The sequence below is a fragment of the Stegodyphus dumicola genome, chromosome 8, assembly GCF_044657685.1.
Source record: "Stegodyphus dumicola isolate Sdum_Otavi_A_Nest chromosome 8, ASM4465768v1".
Lineage (NCBI taxonomy): Eukaryota > Metazoa > Arthropoda > Arachnida > Araneae > Eresidae > Stegodyphus > Stegodyphus dumicola.
This window is the reverse complement of record NC_140775.1, coordinates 114,509,747-114,528,120: the sequence shown is the minus strand read 5'-3', so window position 1 is coordinate 114,528,120 and position 18,374 is coordinate 114,509,747. Positions and strand designations below refer to the sequence as shown.

At 32.2% G+C, this 18,374-nt stretch overlaps 1 protein-coding gene across 3 annotated transcripts in view; it reads right to left on the bottom strand.

The window, feature by feature from the left end:
• Positions 1-18,374, bottom strand: part of Vps35 (Vacuolar protein sorting 35) — a 199,331-nt gene that overhangs the window by 30,788 nt on the left and 150,169 nt on the right. For all 3 annotated transcript variants that reach the window (XM_085822305.1, XM_085822303.1, XM_085822304.1), the window contains one exon: positions 2,288-2,431. In XM_085822305.1, coding sequence (XP_085678431.1) covers positions 2,288-2,431 — 144 coding nt within the window. The remainder of the gene's footprint in view (positions 1-2,287; positions 2,432-18,374) is intronic.

The following is an 18,374-nucleotide window of genomic DNA, read 5'->3' as shown; positions in this document are numbered from 1 at the left end:
ATTGGCTGAAATTCCTTGCAATCAGTAAAGTATAATTTTAGCCTAGCTTAATAGTGTCCGCTATACATTATTGGCTATGCATCATGAGATTGAGATTAAAGACAAGTTGTTTCGTTAAATTTTGTCTTACTTCTATTACAATTAAGCCTAATTGTATTAGTTATTTATTATGCTTATGTTTATTTCTTGCATATGCTTAAGGCTTATCTGAATCCTGAATAAATAAATTCCCACATATACTTAAGGCTTATCGAGGGCCGGCGCTAGATATCTCACCGCCAGATGCAATCTCGGAGGGTCCTAAATTCTGCTACCAAGCTCCTCCCTAAGTTCTAAATTTTTGCCGCCCCTAAATTGTGGATCTCAGTGCTTTCCCTAAATTCTAAAAATATTTTCATCTTTTAATTTTGTTGCTCAGTGCTTCTCTAAATTCCGAAAATCTGGTGTTCATTAAATTACAGGGCTAAACCCGTAACACTTGGTTAAAAGAGAAAGACTTATTCAGTGTTCAGATACACTGAATACTAGGTTCATACATGCAAAGTACACTCATGTCCATAAATTAAGGATAATTCGAAGTCACGCAGAAATCGAACTCTAAAATAAATATATCACCTGTAAAATCTCTACACACATCTTCAAGAATCATATGCAAATTTCAGGGTAAGCAGATGACACTGATGGTACGTCACAATGACGAGAGTGTAGGAGAGTGATATATAAGGAATAAAGGCAAAGAAGTAAAATTGTTCGCAGGCGCTTTATAAGCATTTCAGTGCAATAACGGAACAGTTATGACACAAAGGACGCATTTGGATGATTTTTTACGTGGTAGAATTATCGGCCGTCTGGAAGGTTGGCGTACCCAACTGGAAGTATCAGACGAACTTGGAATTGCCGAGAGTGTCATCTCTAGGCTTTGGCAACGATTCCAAGATGATGGTAATGTGAGTAGACATTACAGCACAGGTCATCCCAGAGTAACAATGCCGAATGAGGACCGGTATTTCGCAGTTACTGCCAAAAGAAACAGGCGGAGCACAGCCTCAGACCTGTCTCGTCAGCTCTTTTCAGCCACTGGTACGACAATTTCAAGGCAGACCGTGTACAGACGCTTAGGGCAGATTAGTCTATATGCTCATAGACCTGTCAGATGCATTCCACTTACTGCAACTCACTGTCGCCTGTGGTTAGCCTGGAGTAGAGAGCATGCACTGTGGACAGCGTTACAGTGGGCTTGATGTGATGTTTTCCGACGAGTCCAGGTTTAGCTTGCAGTCTGATTCTCGCCGAACTTTCATATGGAGAGCTCCAGGTACCCGTTACCACCAAGAAAACATCATTGAACGACACCGTTACGGTGGTGCAGAAGTGCTTGTTTGGGGTGGAATTATTCTGGGTTCCAGAACTGAGCTGCATGTTCAAATTGGAAGCATGACAAGCCAAATCTATTGGGACGTCATTCTGGAACAACATATACATTTGTTTCGGGGCGCCATGGGCGCAAAATTTGTGTTTATGGATGACAACGCCCATCCTCACCATGCAAACATCATAAGAGAATGCCTTCAATCGGAGGATATCACCCGTATGGACTGGTCAGCATTCGCACCGGACTTGAATACAGTAGAGCACGTGTGGGACATGCTTGGCCGATGAGTTGCAGCCCGTCAACCTTCTCCTACATGTCTACCGGAACTTCGGAGAGCATTGCCTTTTGAGTGGTGTAATATCCCCCAAGATCAGATCAATAATTTGATACTCAGCATGCCTAGGCATTGAACGGACTGTGTTGCATCGTCTGGGAGACATACAATGTATTAACAATCATACCAACCATGTAATATTCAATTTTTGTAAATAGGTGTTTTTTCTAATTTGCTCCAGGGAGAAAAACTCACTAATTTTTTTAATAATATCAAACATATGGCATCATTTTTGCTCTTTACCTTTTGTTTAATAAATAAGCTTTACAAATAAGTCAAATTTGTTTTGCTTCTAACTCTTTCTTCGCCTGATTTTGCATTATCCTTAATTTATGGACATGAGTGTATATGAAGAATTTATGGTATCAAATAGGCTACTTTGGAAAGCGAGTGCTTAAAGCGGAATATACCACCCCTTAGATACATCATCTAAATGGATATGACTGGATGTTAAGAAAAATTTGTACATAATTACAATGTTAGGAATATTTTATCGCAATAAAACTGACTATGGTTAAAAAATAGTGCTTCTGATACAAAGTGAAAAAAATAATCATTACAAAATTTTACATGTGGCATACTTGGTCATTATTTTTCTCATGGAAATAGATACAGTGATTGAGTATTTCAACCAGAAGTTGGGCTTGCACACTTGAATCCATACACTGCTTAGCAGTATTGGTAGCTTTCTTCAGACACTCTAACACGCGCTTCCCATCATGCATCTATAAATTAAATATTCAAAGTTTAGATAAGAAATATATACAAACTTGTAAACAAACAGAAAACTTCAAATCAAAAATCTAATTTCACTCTCTGAGTAGCATGGGACTGAGATCTGCTCACAAATGATACTTAAACAGCGTTTGTTAGCTAAATTTGTATAATTACTTACTTTAAGCTGTGTTTTCATAAACTTTCAAATCTTATGAACAGGTAAAGGTGGTCATGACATACAGGGAGTTAAACAATACAAACTTATGCTCCAGATTCTTAAAAATGCAAGATTATTTAAAAAAAAAATTCAGTGTGGTATATTTTAAAAAGAGAGGGAAATTGAAAGTAACGGAAATGGATTTTAAGGACTTAACATAAAAACTTTGCCATTGATATTCTTGCATTTTACAAAATATATGTAATTTTATATATTTTGTAAAATACATACTTGCATACTGAACACGCAAATTTACAGATTTTGTACAGCATATAAGCAATAATTTTATTTCGTTCTAATTAACAACTTAGAACACTTAAAATTCACAAGTACATAACTATCATCTCTTGGGAATCAAAAACAATTCATTTCACACTGGTTTATCATAGAAATACGTATTCAGTAATGAAAGAGTTAAAACATATAGCTCACCAGGAAGCATACTGATATATACAGTCAAAAGTCGTTAATTCGGACACCCATAATCCGGAATGATCTATAATCCGGACCTCAAAGCTACAAACTTTCTGCGCATGCGTAGCGTTCACGCATGCGCACAGGCGTTTACGAGAGCGCATAAGACCCTTACAGCTGCGAATATGTTTGTGCGCATGCGCGTTTAATGTGTAACGGAGTAATACGCTAAGCTAAAGTTATCTAATTCAGTTAATGTTGCAGATTGCGTTGTTCCTTAATCTTCGAATTGGATCCGGCTTATTATTTTTTGCACACTGTTAGAGCAATTTTATAAAAGTAAGCTTGAACTTTCGATTATGTCAAATAGAATTTCCGATATATATTTACTACAAAGCGAAAGTATGTTTTGAAATCCGAAATCTGTTTATCAATTTCACGCTGCTCTGCGGCAGAGTGGGGGGCAGAAACGTCATTATTAGATTATGATAGATTAGAAAGATTATGTCAAATAGAATTTCCAATATATATTTACTAATATGTAATTTGTATCTACAAAGCGAAAGTATGTTTTGAAATCCGAAATCTGTTTATCAATTTCACGCTGCGGATTGGAAGTTGATCTGTCAGCACTATCCTTATCTTCAGAGCAGATGTTTTTATTTTATTTGGTTTATAATTCCGTACTAAGTGTAGTATTTCATCTCAATAAACTCCGTCTTTGATATGATTTAAATCAAGTTCCTCGTCATTATAATTCGCTTCCGATAGTGAAGAAAGTGACCCAGAGGTTATTGAAAATGAAAACATTTCGATTGACAAATTAGTCGGTATTCTCAACACAGCAATTATAGGACTTGAACAGCAGAACTTTGTAACTAAACAAGAAATTATGTCTGTTTAATAGAATTAAAGAGAAAGTATTATCACATGAAACGAAGCAACTTACATTGAAGGAAATGTTTAATAAAGTAAACAAATAAATATTAAGCTTTTTCTTTTTGTAAATTTTGATACCCTTTAGATCATAATTGTTCTTTATTTCATAAATTACGGTTTCATATTCTTAATTTTGTAATTTCTGCATGCCATCTTACCAGATTTAAACTGATGATCTATAATCAGGAAAAATTGATAATCCGGAATCGCCGAAGTCCCGACGAGTCCGGATTAACGACTATTGACTGTATTTATTTAATTCTGCTAATCACAAGCATAATCGTCATTTCCAGCATATTCTTAGAACATGTTAAAAATTTTGAGAAAATCAGACTAATTTATTCTACTATAGACAAATTAATTTTACAGGGAACAGAACATTATTCATCTCAATATAAAGCAAAAACCATATCCGTCAGAATTTTTCATGTTTCTTGTTTAAAAGAATCTTGGATAAGCATACTCTTTATAAGTAATTTTGCAAGTTTTTCAAATACAGTTTCTCAGTCCATTCAATCAACAGTTTAATTTTTGAGAAAACAAAAAATAACTCAAATATCTTTAAGATGTCAAGTGGTTCATCAAGTGAAAGAATAACCATGCACTGAATGAATGAATAACCTGATATACGGATCTAGGATATTGCACAAAGCTTCTGAAAATTTAAAATTGTACATAACCAGTATAACTGCAGATAGATGTTGCTCAAATCACTATGCTACGACTTCCTTAAATTTTTCAAGAATTCTACATTGGCTTCTCTTAATATTTTCTCTTCTCCAAACTGTACTTAATACTTTCTTCTCTCCAAATTGTGATTCAGTATAAGTCAAAACTACAATGCAAACCTAGAACTCACAAGTAAAAAGGTACTGGCATACTGGTACATATGCATCTTTTCCTGCATTTCATTTAAACTTATTGCACTGAATTAAATCTACTGCGTCGAAAATGCATAAACCACAATAGAATAAATACACTCCTTAAAATTCAATATATTTATTTACCACAGTGACAGTCTGGTGCTAGTTTTACCTAACAGCATTACATCTCATTTATTTTATAACTCAGAATGTGCAAAAATTATATCATCTGGAAAATTATCTAATCATTGGCACATGTTCTATTTAAGTACTATAATAAATCTAAAATGATGTATAAAAGAAATTTAAGAAATAAAAAAGAAAAAGTTTTTCACAGATGATTCAGCGCCGCTTACCTACTGTGCATGCACTACTCATAAACATTCTCCTTTGTCCGAAACAGACTGACAGCAATATTTGCTGCTAATACAAAACACTTATTTCCTCGAATTTCATTAGAGATATATTTCTCATTCAATTAATTCAGTTCTCACTTTGCAGCAAGGCAAAAATACATAAAAACTCAAAATATTTTCATTAAAATTGAAAGATATAGAAAAACATAAAACATCAAGTAAAGTTAAAACAATTAAATAAGAATTTTTTTGCAATTAAAATTACAGTTTCTACACAAAAACAAGCAAAAGTAAACCGAGCCGAGTAAAAGAGTGGATATATATACATATATTTATATACCTTTGGCATGGCCAATTGCAAACAAAATACCAGGTGCACATCTACATGTTATAGCAGTCCTATATACAAAATTTCAAACATTCTGAGGCTACTCGTGTTTGAGTTATGCGAAATACCTACATACATAAGTACGTACGAACAGATGCCCCCCCCACAAAAAAAACTCTTCTGAATCCATTTTGAATTAGTTTTATGATTCGTTTGGGGAATAAGAGTCCTTTATTCTGTTCTTATGCACAAACATCATGCAAAAACATTGTTAAACATCATCAATCACTTTTAAAGCAAAAAATGCACAATTTACCAACATATAAGAATAAAATAAACTGAGCTCACTGAACTGAGTAACAGAGTGGGTATATATATATATATTTAATGTTGAATGATCTAAAAAATATATATTTAATGTTGAATGACGAGGATTTGTACATAATGTAATTACAAAATTGTATATAATGTAAAAAGCTAATTGTTTTCAAACTTTTCTTAAGCTGTTACTAAAAAAATGAGCCTATTTCATACCCTTTAGTCTGTCAAATAGCTCGTTGACAGTGAAAATTACTTTTTTTCTTTTCTAATATTCTGCCTCGTTACGACACAGCACGACAATTAGCCAGAAATTAATTAATTTCCGTTCACTACTTATCCAAAATTTTAACAGACGTTTTCTCTCACATAAGAACTCCGCAACACATGGCTCTCAAACATTCCTAGTCCCATCCACATCCCATAAATAGCTTCTCAAAAGTTTCACCGCCTGTAATAACTCAAAGTATTTCCGCTGCGGATAACAGAATTTCGGACACACACCCCTTCTGAGTAAGACTCAGAAGAAAACAGTTTACCGGCATCCCACTAGAAAGAACGTAAGTAAATTAATGCATTTTCTGGTCTTTTATATCTTCATACACATTTCACATTTTACTTTCTTATTATATATATGTTTCAATTTTTATTTGATTTGTTTTTGCAAAGATAGCATTGTTATGTTTCTTAATTTTCTCATGCTTATTTAAATTACTTTGAGTTCTATTTCCTAATTCCAATTAAGATTACAACTCTTTATTTTTATAAAAATAGTCTTGAATTAACATTCATAAAAGTGAAGGTGTCGGGGGAACATTTACTCAAGTATTTTGTAAATTTTACTACATAAATTGCTTTTAACTCAAAATTTATAGAGAATCTTGTATTAGTGAAAATGCTTCATTCAGAATGAGTTCTTTGGTACTTTACTTTGGTTATAAATCCCATCACTTCACGGAACTACAATTTTGGGCTAACTTAATTTGCCAGTTTGGATCATCATTCTTACTTGAGTAAAAGACGAAACACCTTCGCATTTATTAATTATTGTTCACTGAACGGGAGTTGGTTTGTTCCCCTTGAAAAGTCAACTAATTTCCGAATCAATAGCGATAATTACTTGTTTTTAAATTTTAATTTCTTTTTCAAAGTTTGAAATTTTGTTATTCATGATTTAAATTCAAGTCCCCGCAAAACGTTTTTTTCATAATTTACATTCAAGTTACTTTAAAACACGATTTTCGGAATTAAACTTCCTACATATGGGTTCTCTCTTTTTTGATACTTCTACTAAATTTATATTAGATATAATACAATCAATATTTCTTTAGTACATAAATTATATATATATTTATATACTTTTGGTGCGATCGATTGCCACCAAAAAGGGAGGTGCACAAGTACATGCTATAAAGGACCTATATACAAAATTTCAACATTTTGAAGCTACTCGATTTATACGAGATACCTTCATACACAAATACATACAAACAGATGCCACAAAAAAATCTTTTCTGAATCCATTTAAAATCAGTTTTAGGTATTTGGGGGAAATGAGTCCTTTATTCTGCCCCACGTTCAGATGTCGTGCAAAAACATCATTAGATTCGATAGTGGTTAAAATGAAAATTTTCGTTGAAATATGGTACGAGTAATTTTTCGTGATTACAATACTTCATTTACTTCGTACAAAGAAGTAATAATGCAGATTTAGGGAAAGAAATGTTACACTATTAAACTATGATAATTAAAAATTCAAACATATATTAAAAGTCTACAACATGATATGTTAACTAAAGGATGGGTAAATGAAAACTACAATGGTAAAACTTACTCAGTTTCTCCTAGGTGATACTCTAGGGGTAAAACTTATGACATTATCTAGGTAACAGTATCTAATAATATATTAATTTTTAACTTATTTACTCTTATTAAGGTATTTTAAATTTTATGTGTTGATGCTGCAACAAGTAAACAATCATTTTGGAATTGTATGATTATTCACAAAGTAGCTGGTAAATCTAGTATAGTTAGCAAATAAAAATTCTATGTGAATTTTGATATGCAATGAAATTCTACGTGAATTTTAATATGCAATGAAATTTTATGTGAATTTTTATATGCAAAAAATAAATAAAAACTTCCAGAAAAATTTTAGTAATTGGAGTATCTTAAGTACTATTTTATTATTTTAATTATTCTTACAAAATGTCATTAACTTGAGAAGGAAACAAAAATTATAAATTACTGAAAGGCACCTTTGTCAATTTCACTCGATGGGTACCAAAAACCCTAGCTCTAGCACCAATCTTCAGTATTATAAAAGTGTGTTACTCATCAGTATAAGAAAGGGAATAATTTAAAAATTTATTTATCTGTACTCTTGAACAACATTTTGCAACAGTGATATTTTCATGAGAAATGAAATACAGTACGAAGTCCGTAATCTGGACTCATCGGGACTATGGTGATTCCGGATTATACATCATCAATTTAAATCTGGTAAGACAGCATGCAGAAATTATACATTTAAAAATATGAAACCGTAATTTATGAAATAAAGAGCAAATATGATCAAAATTTACAAAAAAAAAAAAAAAAAAAAAAAAAAAAAAAGCTTAATATTTATTTGTTTACTTTATTAAACATTTCTTTCAATGTAAGTTGTTTAAGTTGCTTCCTTTTTTTGTGCTAATACTTTCTCTTTAATTCTATAAACAGACATTATTTCTTGTTCAGTTACAAAGTTCCGCTGTTCAAGTCCTGTAATTTCTGTGTCGAGAATGCAGACTAATTTGTCAATCGATAGTTTTCTCTTTTAAATAACCTCTCCATCACTTTCTTCACTATCAAAAGTGGTATTTTCTGGATCTAGAACCAAACTACAGATTTTGCTGTCTGTTGATTGATGATTGGGGCATTGTCATCGCAAAGAAAATCTTCCATTATATCATCTTCATTTATTACTGCTTCTCCACATTTCTTTACAAAATCCATTAACTGGAAAATTTCACCTTTAGTTTGCGATATCCAAAAACCTTCAAATTCGCGGCTATCATCTTTATCGCCCTCACTATGAAATATTATAGCTGACCATAAATTATGCCAAGTATTTTTTAACGTATCTGGAGACACATTTTCCAACGATCTTGAGATGCTCTACACAGCAGATTTTATGCTAAAAAATTTCAAAAAGTCTTGAATGGTCTTGCCATTGTTCAAGAAATTTAACATAGATTATAAAAATGCTACTTTATAGTTATACAGTCAAAAGTCGTTAATTCGGACACCCATGATCCGGAATGATCTATAATCCGGACCTCAAAGCTACAAACTTTTTGCGCATGTGTCGCGTTCACGCATGCGCACAGGCGTTTACGAGAGCGCATAAGACCCTTACAGCTGTGAATATGTTTGTGCGCATGCGCGTTTAATGAGTAACGGAGTTATACGCTAAGCTAAAGTTATCTAATTCAGTTAATGTTGCAGATTGCTTTGTTCCTTAATCTTCGAATTGGATCCGGCTTATTATTTTTTGCACACTGTTAGAGCAATTTTATAAAAGTAAGCTTGAACTTTCGATTATGTCAAATAGAATTTCCGATATACATTTACTACAAAGCGAAAGTATGTTTTGAAATCCGAAATCTGTTTATCAATTTCACGCTGCTCTGCGGCAGAGTGGGGGGGGGGGCAGAAACGTCATTATTAGATTATGATAGATTAGAAAGATTATGTCAAATAGAATTTCCGATATATATTTACTAATATGTAATTTGTATCTACAAAGCGAAAGTATGTTTTGAAATCCGAAATCTGTTTATCAATTTCACGCTGCGGATTGGAAGTTGATCTGTCAGCACTATCCTTATCTTCAGAGCAGATGTTTTTATTTTATTTGGTTTATAATTCCGTACTAAGTGTAGTATTTCATCTCAATAAACTCCGTCTTTGATATGATTTAAATCAAGTTCCTCGTCATTATAATTCGCTTCCGATAGTGAAGAAAGTGACCCAGAGGTTATTGAAAATGAAAACATTTCGATTGACAAATTAGTCGGTATTCTCAACACAGCAATTATAGGACTTGAACAGCAGAACTTTGTAACTAAACAAGAAATTATGTCTGTTTAATAGAATTAAAGAGAAAGTATTATCACATGAAACGAAGCAACTTACATTGAAGGAAATGTTTAATAAAGTAAACAAATAAATATTAAGCTTTTTCTTTTTGTAAATTTTGATACCCTTTAGATCATAATTGTTCTTTATTTCATAAATTACGGTTTCATATTCTTAATTTTGTAATTTCTGCATGCCATCTTACCAGATTTAAACTGATGATCTATAATCCGGAATCGCCGAAGTCCCGACGAGTCCGGATTAACAACTTTTGACTGCATACTACTATTTCAGCGCACGCACTATTCCGATATCCATATGCTGAATGACATACGTACAATTTGGAATGAGAATAATATGGAATCATTATCTTTTACTAAAACTTTAAGTGAAGTACGAGTTGAACAGTTGTCTACAATCAGGACTATTTTTGAGTAATCGGGTAAACCAACCGAATTCAAATGTTGCCGAGTCTCAGGTATAAAATGATCTTAAAACCAATCATTCATTAACGCTTATGTCATCCATGCTCTTTCATTTGCACGATATATAACGGGGAAAATCATTATTCCTTTAAATGCTCGAGTTTTTGCATGTTTTCCAATTACAAAAAATGTGCACTTCCTGCAGCATCTGCGCACGCTAAAATTGTTAGTCTTGCTATAGAATTTTTGACACCAGTTGGAGCCTTTCTGTAGAAGTTGCCAAGGTATTTTGTGGTACATATTACCAGAAAAGACCAGTTTCATCAGCATTGTAAATTTATTCCGGAGATAATTGTTTACTAGTAATGAGTTCATCTGCAAATTGTTCAGCAGCTTCAGTATCACCTGAAATTTTTAATTGTCTTACACCATGGCAATTTTTAAATTAGGTTAACCATCCTGTCGAATATGTGCACGCAGTGTTTAAGTTCATTTCTTCATGAAATATTTTGGCTTGAGCCATTAGCAATGGACCTGTCAATGGCATGCCCTCGCTGCGACGCTGTCTGACCCATTCAATCATCACTTTGTCATGACCGTCACTTTTATCATAACGAACCCTTTTCCTGTTATTCATTGCAAGTGGGGTGTCGGAATCCACAAAAAATTCAAAATGTTCCTTTTTCTTTTTGCTTATATCATACACAGTTGACTTTCCAATGTCATACTCCTCGCATAATTTTGAGACGGATATGCCTTTATCCATTTTTTGCATCAATTCCACTTTTTGTTTGATGGACATCGAAACATGCTTTCACTTTGTAGATCCTATGGCAGCTCCAGAATTGGAAACTCTTTTTGACATAATCGAAAGTTCAAGCTTAATTTTTATAAAATTGCTCTAACAGTCTGCAAAAAATAATCAGCTGGATTCAATTAGAAGACTAAGGAACAGTGCAATCTGCAACATTAACTGAAATGCCTTAGAATCAGTAAAGATAATTTTAGTCTAGCTTATACCGTTCGTTATTCATTAAATGCACATGTGTAAAGTATACAAAAAAAAAAAAAAAATTGTGGCTTTCAGGTCTGGATTATAGATCATTCCGGATTACGGACTTTGTACTGTATATTTTAATGTGCCAAGCATCTTAATGCTCTATGTAAATATTCTTATTTATGAATTGCAAAATTTCTAATGGTAAATTTACATTAGTGTGTGCATGTAGAATTAAATCTAAAGGTAAAGATAAAAAGTTACAGTGACATATATATAGCAAGCCACTTCTTGTAGATATTTTAAAATTTCGTTCAAATAGTAATACAGTCAAAAGTCTTTAATCCAGACTTGTCGGGACTTCGGCGATTCCGGATTATCGGTTTTTCTGAATTATAGATCATCAATTTAAATCTGGTAAGATGGCACGCAGAAATTATAAAATTAAAAATATGAAACCGTAATTTATGAAATAAAGAGCCATTATGATCTAAAGGGTATCAAAATTTACAAAAAAAAAAAAAAAAAAAAGCTTAATATTTATTTGTTTACTTTATTAAACATTTCTTTCAATGTGCACATACGTAAAGCATACATTACGCATAGTCAAAATTAGAAAATTGCAACCAGAAAACTATTTGATGTGTATTTGTGATATTTATAATGATGAGGAATTTCATTAAATCATATCAAAGATGGAGTACATCAAGATGAAGTACTACATTTAGTAAGGAATTATAAGTGGAATGAAATAAAAACATCTGCCCTGAAGATAAGGATAGTGCTGACAGATCAACTTCCAGTTCATTGTGCGCCGCATCTCCCCTCCCCTGGCAGAGCAGCATGAAATTAATAAACATATTTCAGAATGATTAGAGAATCAAAGGATATGCCTTTATCCATTTCTTGCAGCAATTCAACTTTTTGTTTGATGGACATCAAAACATGCTTTCGCTTTGTAGATCCTTTGGCAGCTCCAGAAATGGAAATTCTTTTTGACATAATCGAAAGTTCAAGCTTACTTTTATAAACTGCTCTAACAGTCTGCAAAAAATAATAAGCCGGATCCAATTAGAAGATTAAGGAACAATGCAATCTGCAACATTAACTGAAATAGATAATTAGATAATTTTAGCTTAGCTTATACCGTCTGTTATACATTAAACACGCATGCGTAAACGTATCATGTGCATACGTAAAGATATTATGCACATGCATTAACGCATTATGCATTGATGCATACGCAGGAAGTTAGTAGCTTTGAGGTCCGGATTATAGATCATTCTGGATTATGAACGTCCGCATTAAAGACTTTTGACTGTATATATTTTTCTAATATTGCATCTGCACTATTCTATGCTCAGAAAAGAAACACGAAAAGTTGGTATTTCATTTCATAAAAGTTCAAATTTGTGTCAAATATATGTTAATGTAATGTCATGTATAAATGTTCTAAGTTATGCCTTAGAGACATGAAAAATGCAATTTAAAGTTTGTGGATCGACTAACTAGAACAAGAAAGAATTATTCTCCCTTTTCCTGATACTTTCATATTAACCCATCAACCATGAAACTGTTGCCAAGCATGTGCAAGTTTGACATAACAACACACTCACAGTATCTGCACTTTTGCTTGATGTATCCCGACTGACTGTCAATAAACCACTTTTGTTTTCATGAACAAGGATAAAAATTAACTGTTACTGTTCCAATTTTTTAATGCATTTTAAAAAGATGATTGAAATTTGGGAACTGCCTTCTACAGAACAGAAAGCAGTTGCTTATTTTCAAAATTACAGGATCCTATCATAAAAAAAAATGTATTAAGGGGAACAACACGGTCAGATGAAAATGGCCAACCAAACAGCAATGTATTGCAAAAATTACCTGCAGGAAGTTTGTACTCATAACATTCTAAACAGAACTTCTGTTAAAAATGAAGAATCTAAAAAAAATAGTAGAAATCACCAGTTGTTTTTTTTTTTTTTTTTGTTACTAAAGGTATTCAACTCCAAGTAATCCAACTATATGGTGCCTGGAGTCTCTCTGTATTATAAATAATGAAATTAAACAGATTTGTTATTATAATTAAAAATAACTTTTAATGCATACATGTAAGAAATAGCAAAATATGATAGCTGTTTCAAAAAAATAATTGGCAACCTCAAAATTAACATTCTAAATTTGGTGATCTCCCCCTAAATTCATCTCTTCTCACAGGTTCCAGATTTTTCTATCTTACGTAACGTTTTTAATGCAGATGCCTCTTGTCCAATCAAATTAATTGTAAATCAAAATTCTGAACTGAAACTTTACCAACTCCCACCCTTCTTCCTCTGGAGTTCTATGCTACTTTCCCTTTTTTTTTTCACATAAGCTCACCTGCTGGTAAGATGCTTTTCATCCATGCTGCTACTTACTTGCTTAAGATGACATCGTACTTCAAATTGAAACTTATTGTATTCAAATATAATTAGGAAACATCTTATCTGTAAAAGGATGGTTTGATATACGTAAAAAAAAAAAAAAAAAAAAAAAAAAAATAAATAAATAAATAAAGATTGTGATTTTTCAAGATACGTTGTGGTAAATTGAGTAATCATACTTTCCAACCTGCCACATTCAAGCCACTAGGTCTTCTCGGTCATCTACACAGTTTCGTAAGCTGTTAAAGTTTCAGTGCTTTCATCTACGCATTTTGGAATCATTACATACATATTTTCCTACTTTTAAGTATCTTAAGACTGCTCATCAATGACAAAATAATGAAGACCACCAAACAGTGGCAGTTTATCTAAAATTCAGTTCCTTTTAAATGGGCAAGTTGTCTGGGGTTTGGTAGTTTCTTCATCTGTTAACTTAACAGAAATCCATTTCCCTTAGAAACACTTTCCTGAAAGCATCCATCCTAAGCATGAAGGTAAGAAGTAAACGGCATGGATATTCTGCCTCAATTGGAGGCCAAAAATGAAGGATAGGCAGTTTTCACATTGTAGTTTGTTTTTCTCATTGACCTTCATTACAATGGGATCCTATAGGAATCAATAATGCTTTTGAGAAAATAGATACAATGGTTTGTTATTCTGCTGTTGGGTAATCAGAAAGAACAAGAGCACCAAAAAGTAAAGGTTTAAGCTTCCACAAGCACATTCTTTCTTACACATAAAGCATTTTAAATTTTCTTTTCCGTCTATATTACTTCTGCATTCCTTCACTTGTTAATCACGCAAAAGAATAACAGAGGTTTAGTTTAACCATAAAAGGATATTTTGTATGTATATTATTTAAAGGAGAATAATTTTTATGTTTATTAATTAATGAAGAAAACAATAATAATGAATATTAAAAATATTTTTGATCCATCATAATCGAATGCTCCAATTTTTTAAAAATTTTAAATAATGTTTTAATCACATTTTTAATTCATTAAATTTTTTATCAGATTAATTTTATTATTTATTTTTAATCAAACTGAATTTAAAATGATCTCAGTTAGTTCTGCTTTAAGAATAGGGTGTACAAATACTGTAAGTAACATAATCTATGAAATATTTAACTTCTTAAGTAATAACAACTAATAAACTTCCCACTTCATAGCATTTCCTTAGAGTTCATTATATATTTCTACATACATCCCAAATACAATGAATGAAGTTATTTGAAATTTATGAAATATCTGCAGAATGATTTATCTAATCTTCAGAGTTCTAAGATGTAATTTTAAAAATTGTCACACGAGAACTATTTTTCAACTTACATTTCTGCAAAAATTATTATTCAGTTTTAGTGCATAGTACCTTACTGCAATAAATTTTTGCTCATTGATATAAAATCTATTTTGTACTTTTTTTGCTTACTATACTACATACTTCTTATGATGATTTTTGATAATGAGATATGAGGTTAAGTATTTAAATGGACAGTAGGCAGCAGATTATACAACTTGAACTATTTTTGTGGAGTCAAATTTATTGAATTACTTATAAAAACTAATATTTCCTTGAGAAAAGGATAGATAATGATAACTCAGTGCTCCTTATCATGTTTTATAGAATAATTTACTGTCTTTACTATTAAATACAAGGAATAATTTTAAATGTTTTATTATTTAACTAAAAAATACATCATTTTATTCACTTTTTGTTTCCTGTGATTAACCAGCCAGAAAATTTGCAAAATTCTATATTGCATTTACCGTAATATTTTATTATTATTATTCATTACTGGATACAATTTTAATTTCACTGATGTCACTTGAATTATCCATCCATATTTAGAAAACAAGGAAATGCTTCGAAATTACATCAACATACTTATCATACCACTTAAAAATGTTCACTAATATTTTAATTTATGCTTATACAAACTGCTCTAATGCTTCTAAAATTTAACTGCAGTAAGTTTACAAAAACATTAAAAAAAAAAAAAAAAAAAAAACAGCTCATTCACATTTTAGCCCAATTAAAGCATGTTTAAAATAATGAAAAGTGTATACAGTTACACATAAATAGCTATCTGGCTGGGCTTATGCAAGTGGGGCAGGAAAACCTATCAGAGGGCAGGTTTCAATCAGTCGTATGACAACAGCAGTTCACGGCCACTCAAGTTACATTTTACCTCCAGATTGACCTTTATGTGTTTGCCATAATTTATAAAACAGGCATATTAGGAGTTTTCTCAGAACCTGTGGAAAATATGAGCTATATCAATGAAAATAAACTATAGCAAACTTGTAGCTCTATACTTATGCTCACAGAGTTTTCATTAACTCAATAAATACTTTAAGAAACATGTATTCAGAATAGCATTTTAAATGCTTCATGTGTATAATTTTGCATTTTGCTTTGGTAATCTTTTATCTGCAATGTTAATAAAGATCATTTGAAATATAGATTGCTACTATCTTCAAATAATATGAGTTTATTATTTCAGGACATACTGGCAAAATAAGACATCATATAGCTTCAGAGACTGACAAATCTTGAATTAGTAAGACCCTGTAGGTACAACAGTTTGTTACTTCTGCTTTATCCTAAAATTGGATGCTTGCACACTTTGTATTTCTGAAAGAATGTTTAGTTGTCCTCTGTCTGGCATAAATTTTGAAGACAACAGAACTTTCTCCTTAGTGAGATGCATGATAAGAACAAGATCTTTTTGACAAAAAAAAAATAGATGAAAGTTTTTAATTTAGTTCATTATTTAATAGAAAACCAGCAATATTTTGGTTTTTCAACAATTTGGCATTCAACCTTCTAATCTAAAACAGCATTACGTTGCCATTTTTTAGCAATTTGGTGCAACAATTTCAGTACTATAAAATGTAGTTGTGAGACAAAAAAGTAAATATAAAAAAGGTAATATATGTACATATATATATATAAGGTGTCTCATAAGTCTGTAAATATTTTAAAAATTCATACAAACTGAAGGTATTGGTAGAATTGAATACAATTTGTGAAAGAGTTATTCTCGTAAGAAGCGATTTTGGGGGGTAAAGAATTTGTTTCACATACACAGTAACAAGAAATATGCAAATCACAGCCCTATAAATTGCAGGGTTTTGTGAATAACAGCTTATTTCTGGGTTTTACTCCTTCTTGCTTATAGATAAACTTTTTAATTCTGATGCTAACTTTGGTGGATAAAGCATTATTGGTAAAGTTGTTTTATCTCAACCAAGAATCACCAACTGAAGCTTTACAAATGATTTGGACACAGAAGGGAGAAGAAAGGTCCAGGTCCAATTACTCTTGCCAGACCGATTTATCTGGTACAATGTTTCAATGTGTCATTGCCCTTGTAATAGTGCACCAAGTTTATCAGAGCTTTATACTTTCAATGAGGCTTTACAGATGGACACTCCAAGTGAACAGTTAATGAGTGAAGTAAGTAAATGCATGAAAAGTGAAAAAAAAAAAAAAAAAAAAACCACTGGTATATCAATAGGCATTCCAGATCCAAGGTGTTTTAAAATTTTACGTCTACAAGTTGCAATTAGTGTACCAGCTCTTATCAAATGACAAAGCTAAGGGATATGAATTCGCAAATTCAGCTTTTTTGAAAATCAATGATGATCCACAATGGCTTTTCAATATCTTGTGGACAGATAAGTCTCAGTTTTCGTTGCATGTAACAGTCCCATAACTATATAAACTGGGCAAAGTAGAACCCATGTGTCTGTACTGAGCAGCTCTTACATTCACTGCATTTAATTGTTTGGTGTGGTTTCATTGCATCCACTATCATGAGCCTTTTTTCTTTGAAGAACATTGTGTAAAAGCTGGTTGGAAGACCTGCTCAATCATTGGAAAAACTTCATGCAGCTGCCGCAGAAGAAAGCAATACCATACTTAATGGAACGTAATGCCCTTGAGACAGTGACATTCGTGGAAGATGAGGCGCCTTCTCATATCACAAAGGAAGTGAAGACATTCTTAATCAGAACCTTCACCAAAGAGCAAATAATGTACTGTCACTGTAAAAATGAGTGGCTCCCTCACTTGCTTAACTCCAAATGACTTGATTTTTGACTTTGGGATTAAGTGTACTGCAACAGCCCACCTTTGGTGCAGTTAACACTTTCCAGCACACTACACCTTTTAAAGTTAACACTACACCTTTTTAAGTTAGAATTTCAACACAAAATGGTAGGTAGTCTAATCAAGCTTAGAGGAGCACACAGGTAAAATTATTTAAAGATAGTACAGTACAAAATCCGTAATCCGGACGTCCATTATCCGGGATGATATGTAATATGGACCTCAAAGCCACAAACTTTTTTTTTTGTATGTTTTACGCGTAATGCGTTTAATGCTCACTTCCGATATGCATGCGCGCATGTGTCGCTTCCAATAGTGAAGAAAGTGACAGAGAGGTTATCGAAAACGAAAAAATTTAGATTGACAAATTAGTCGGTATTCTCGACACAGCAATTACAAGACTTGAACAGTCGAACTTTGTAACTGAATG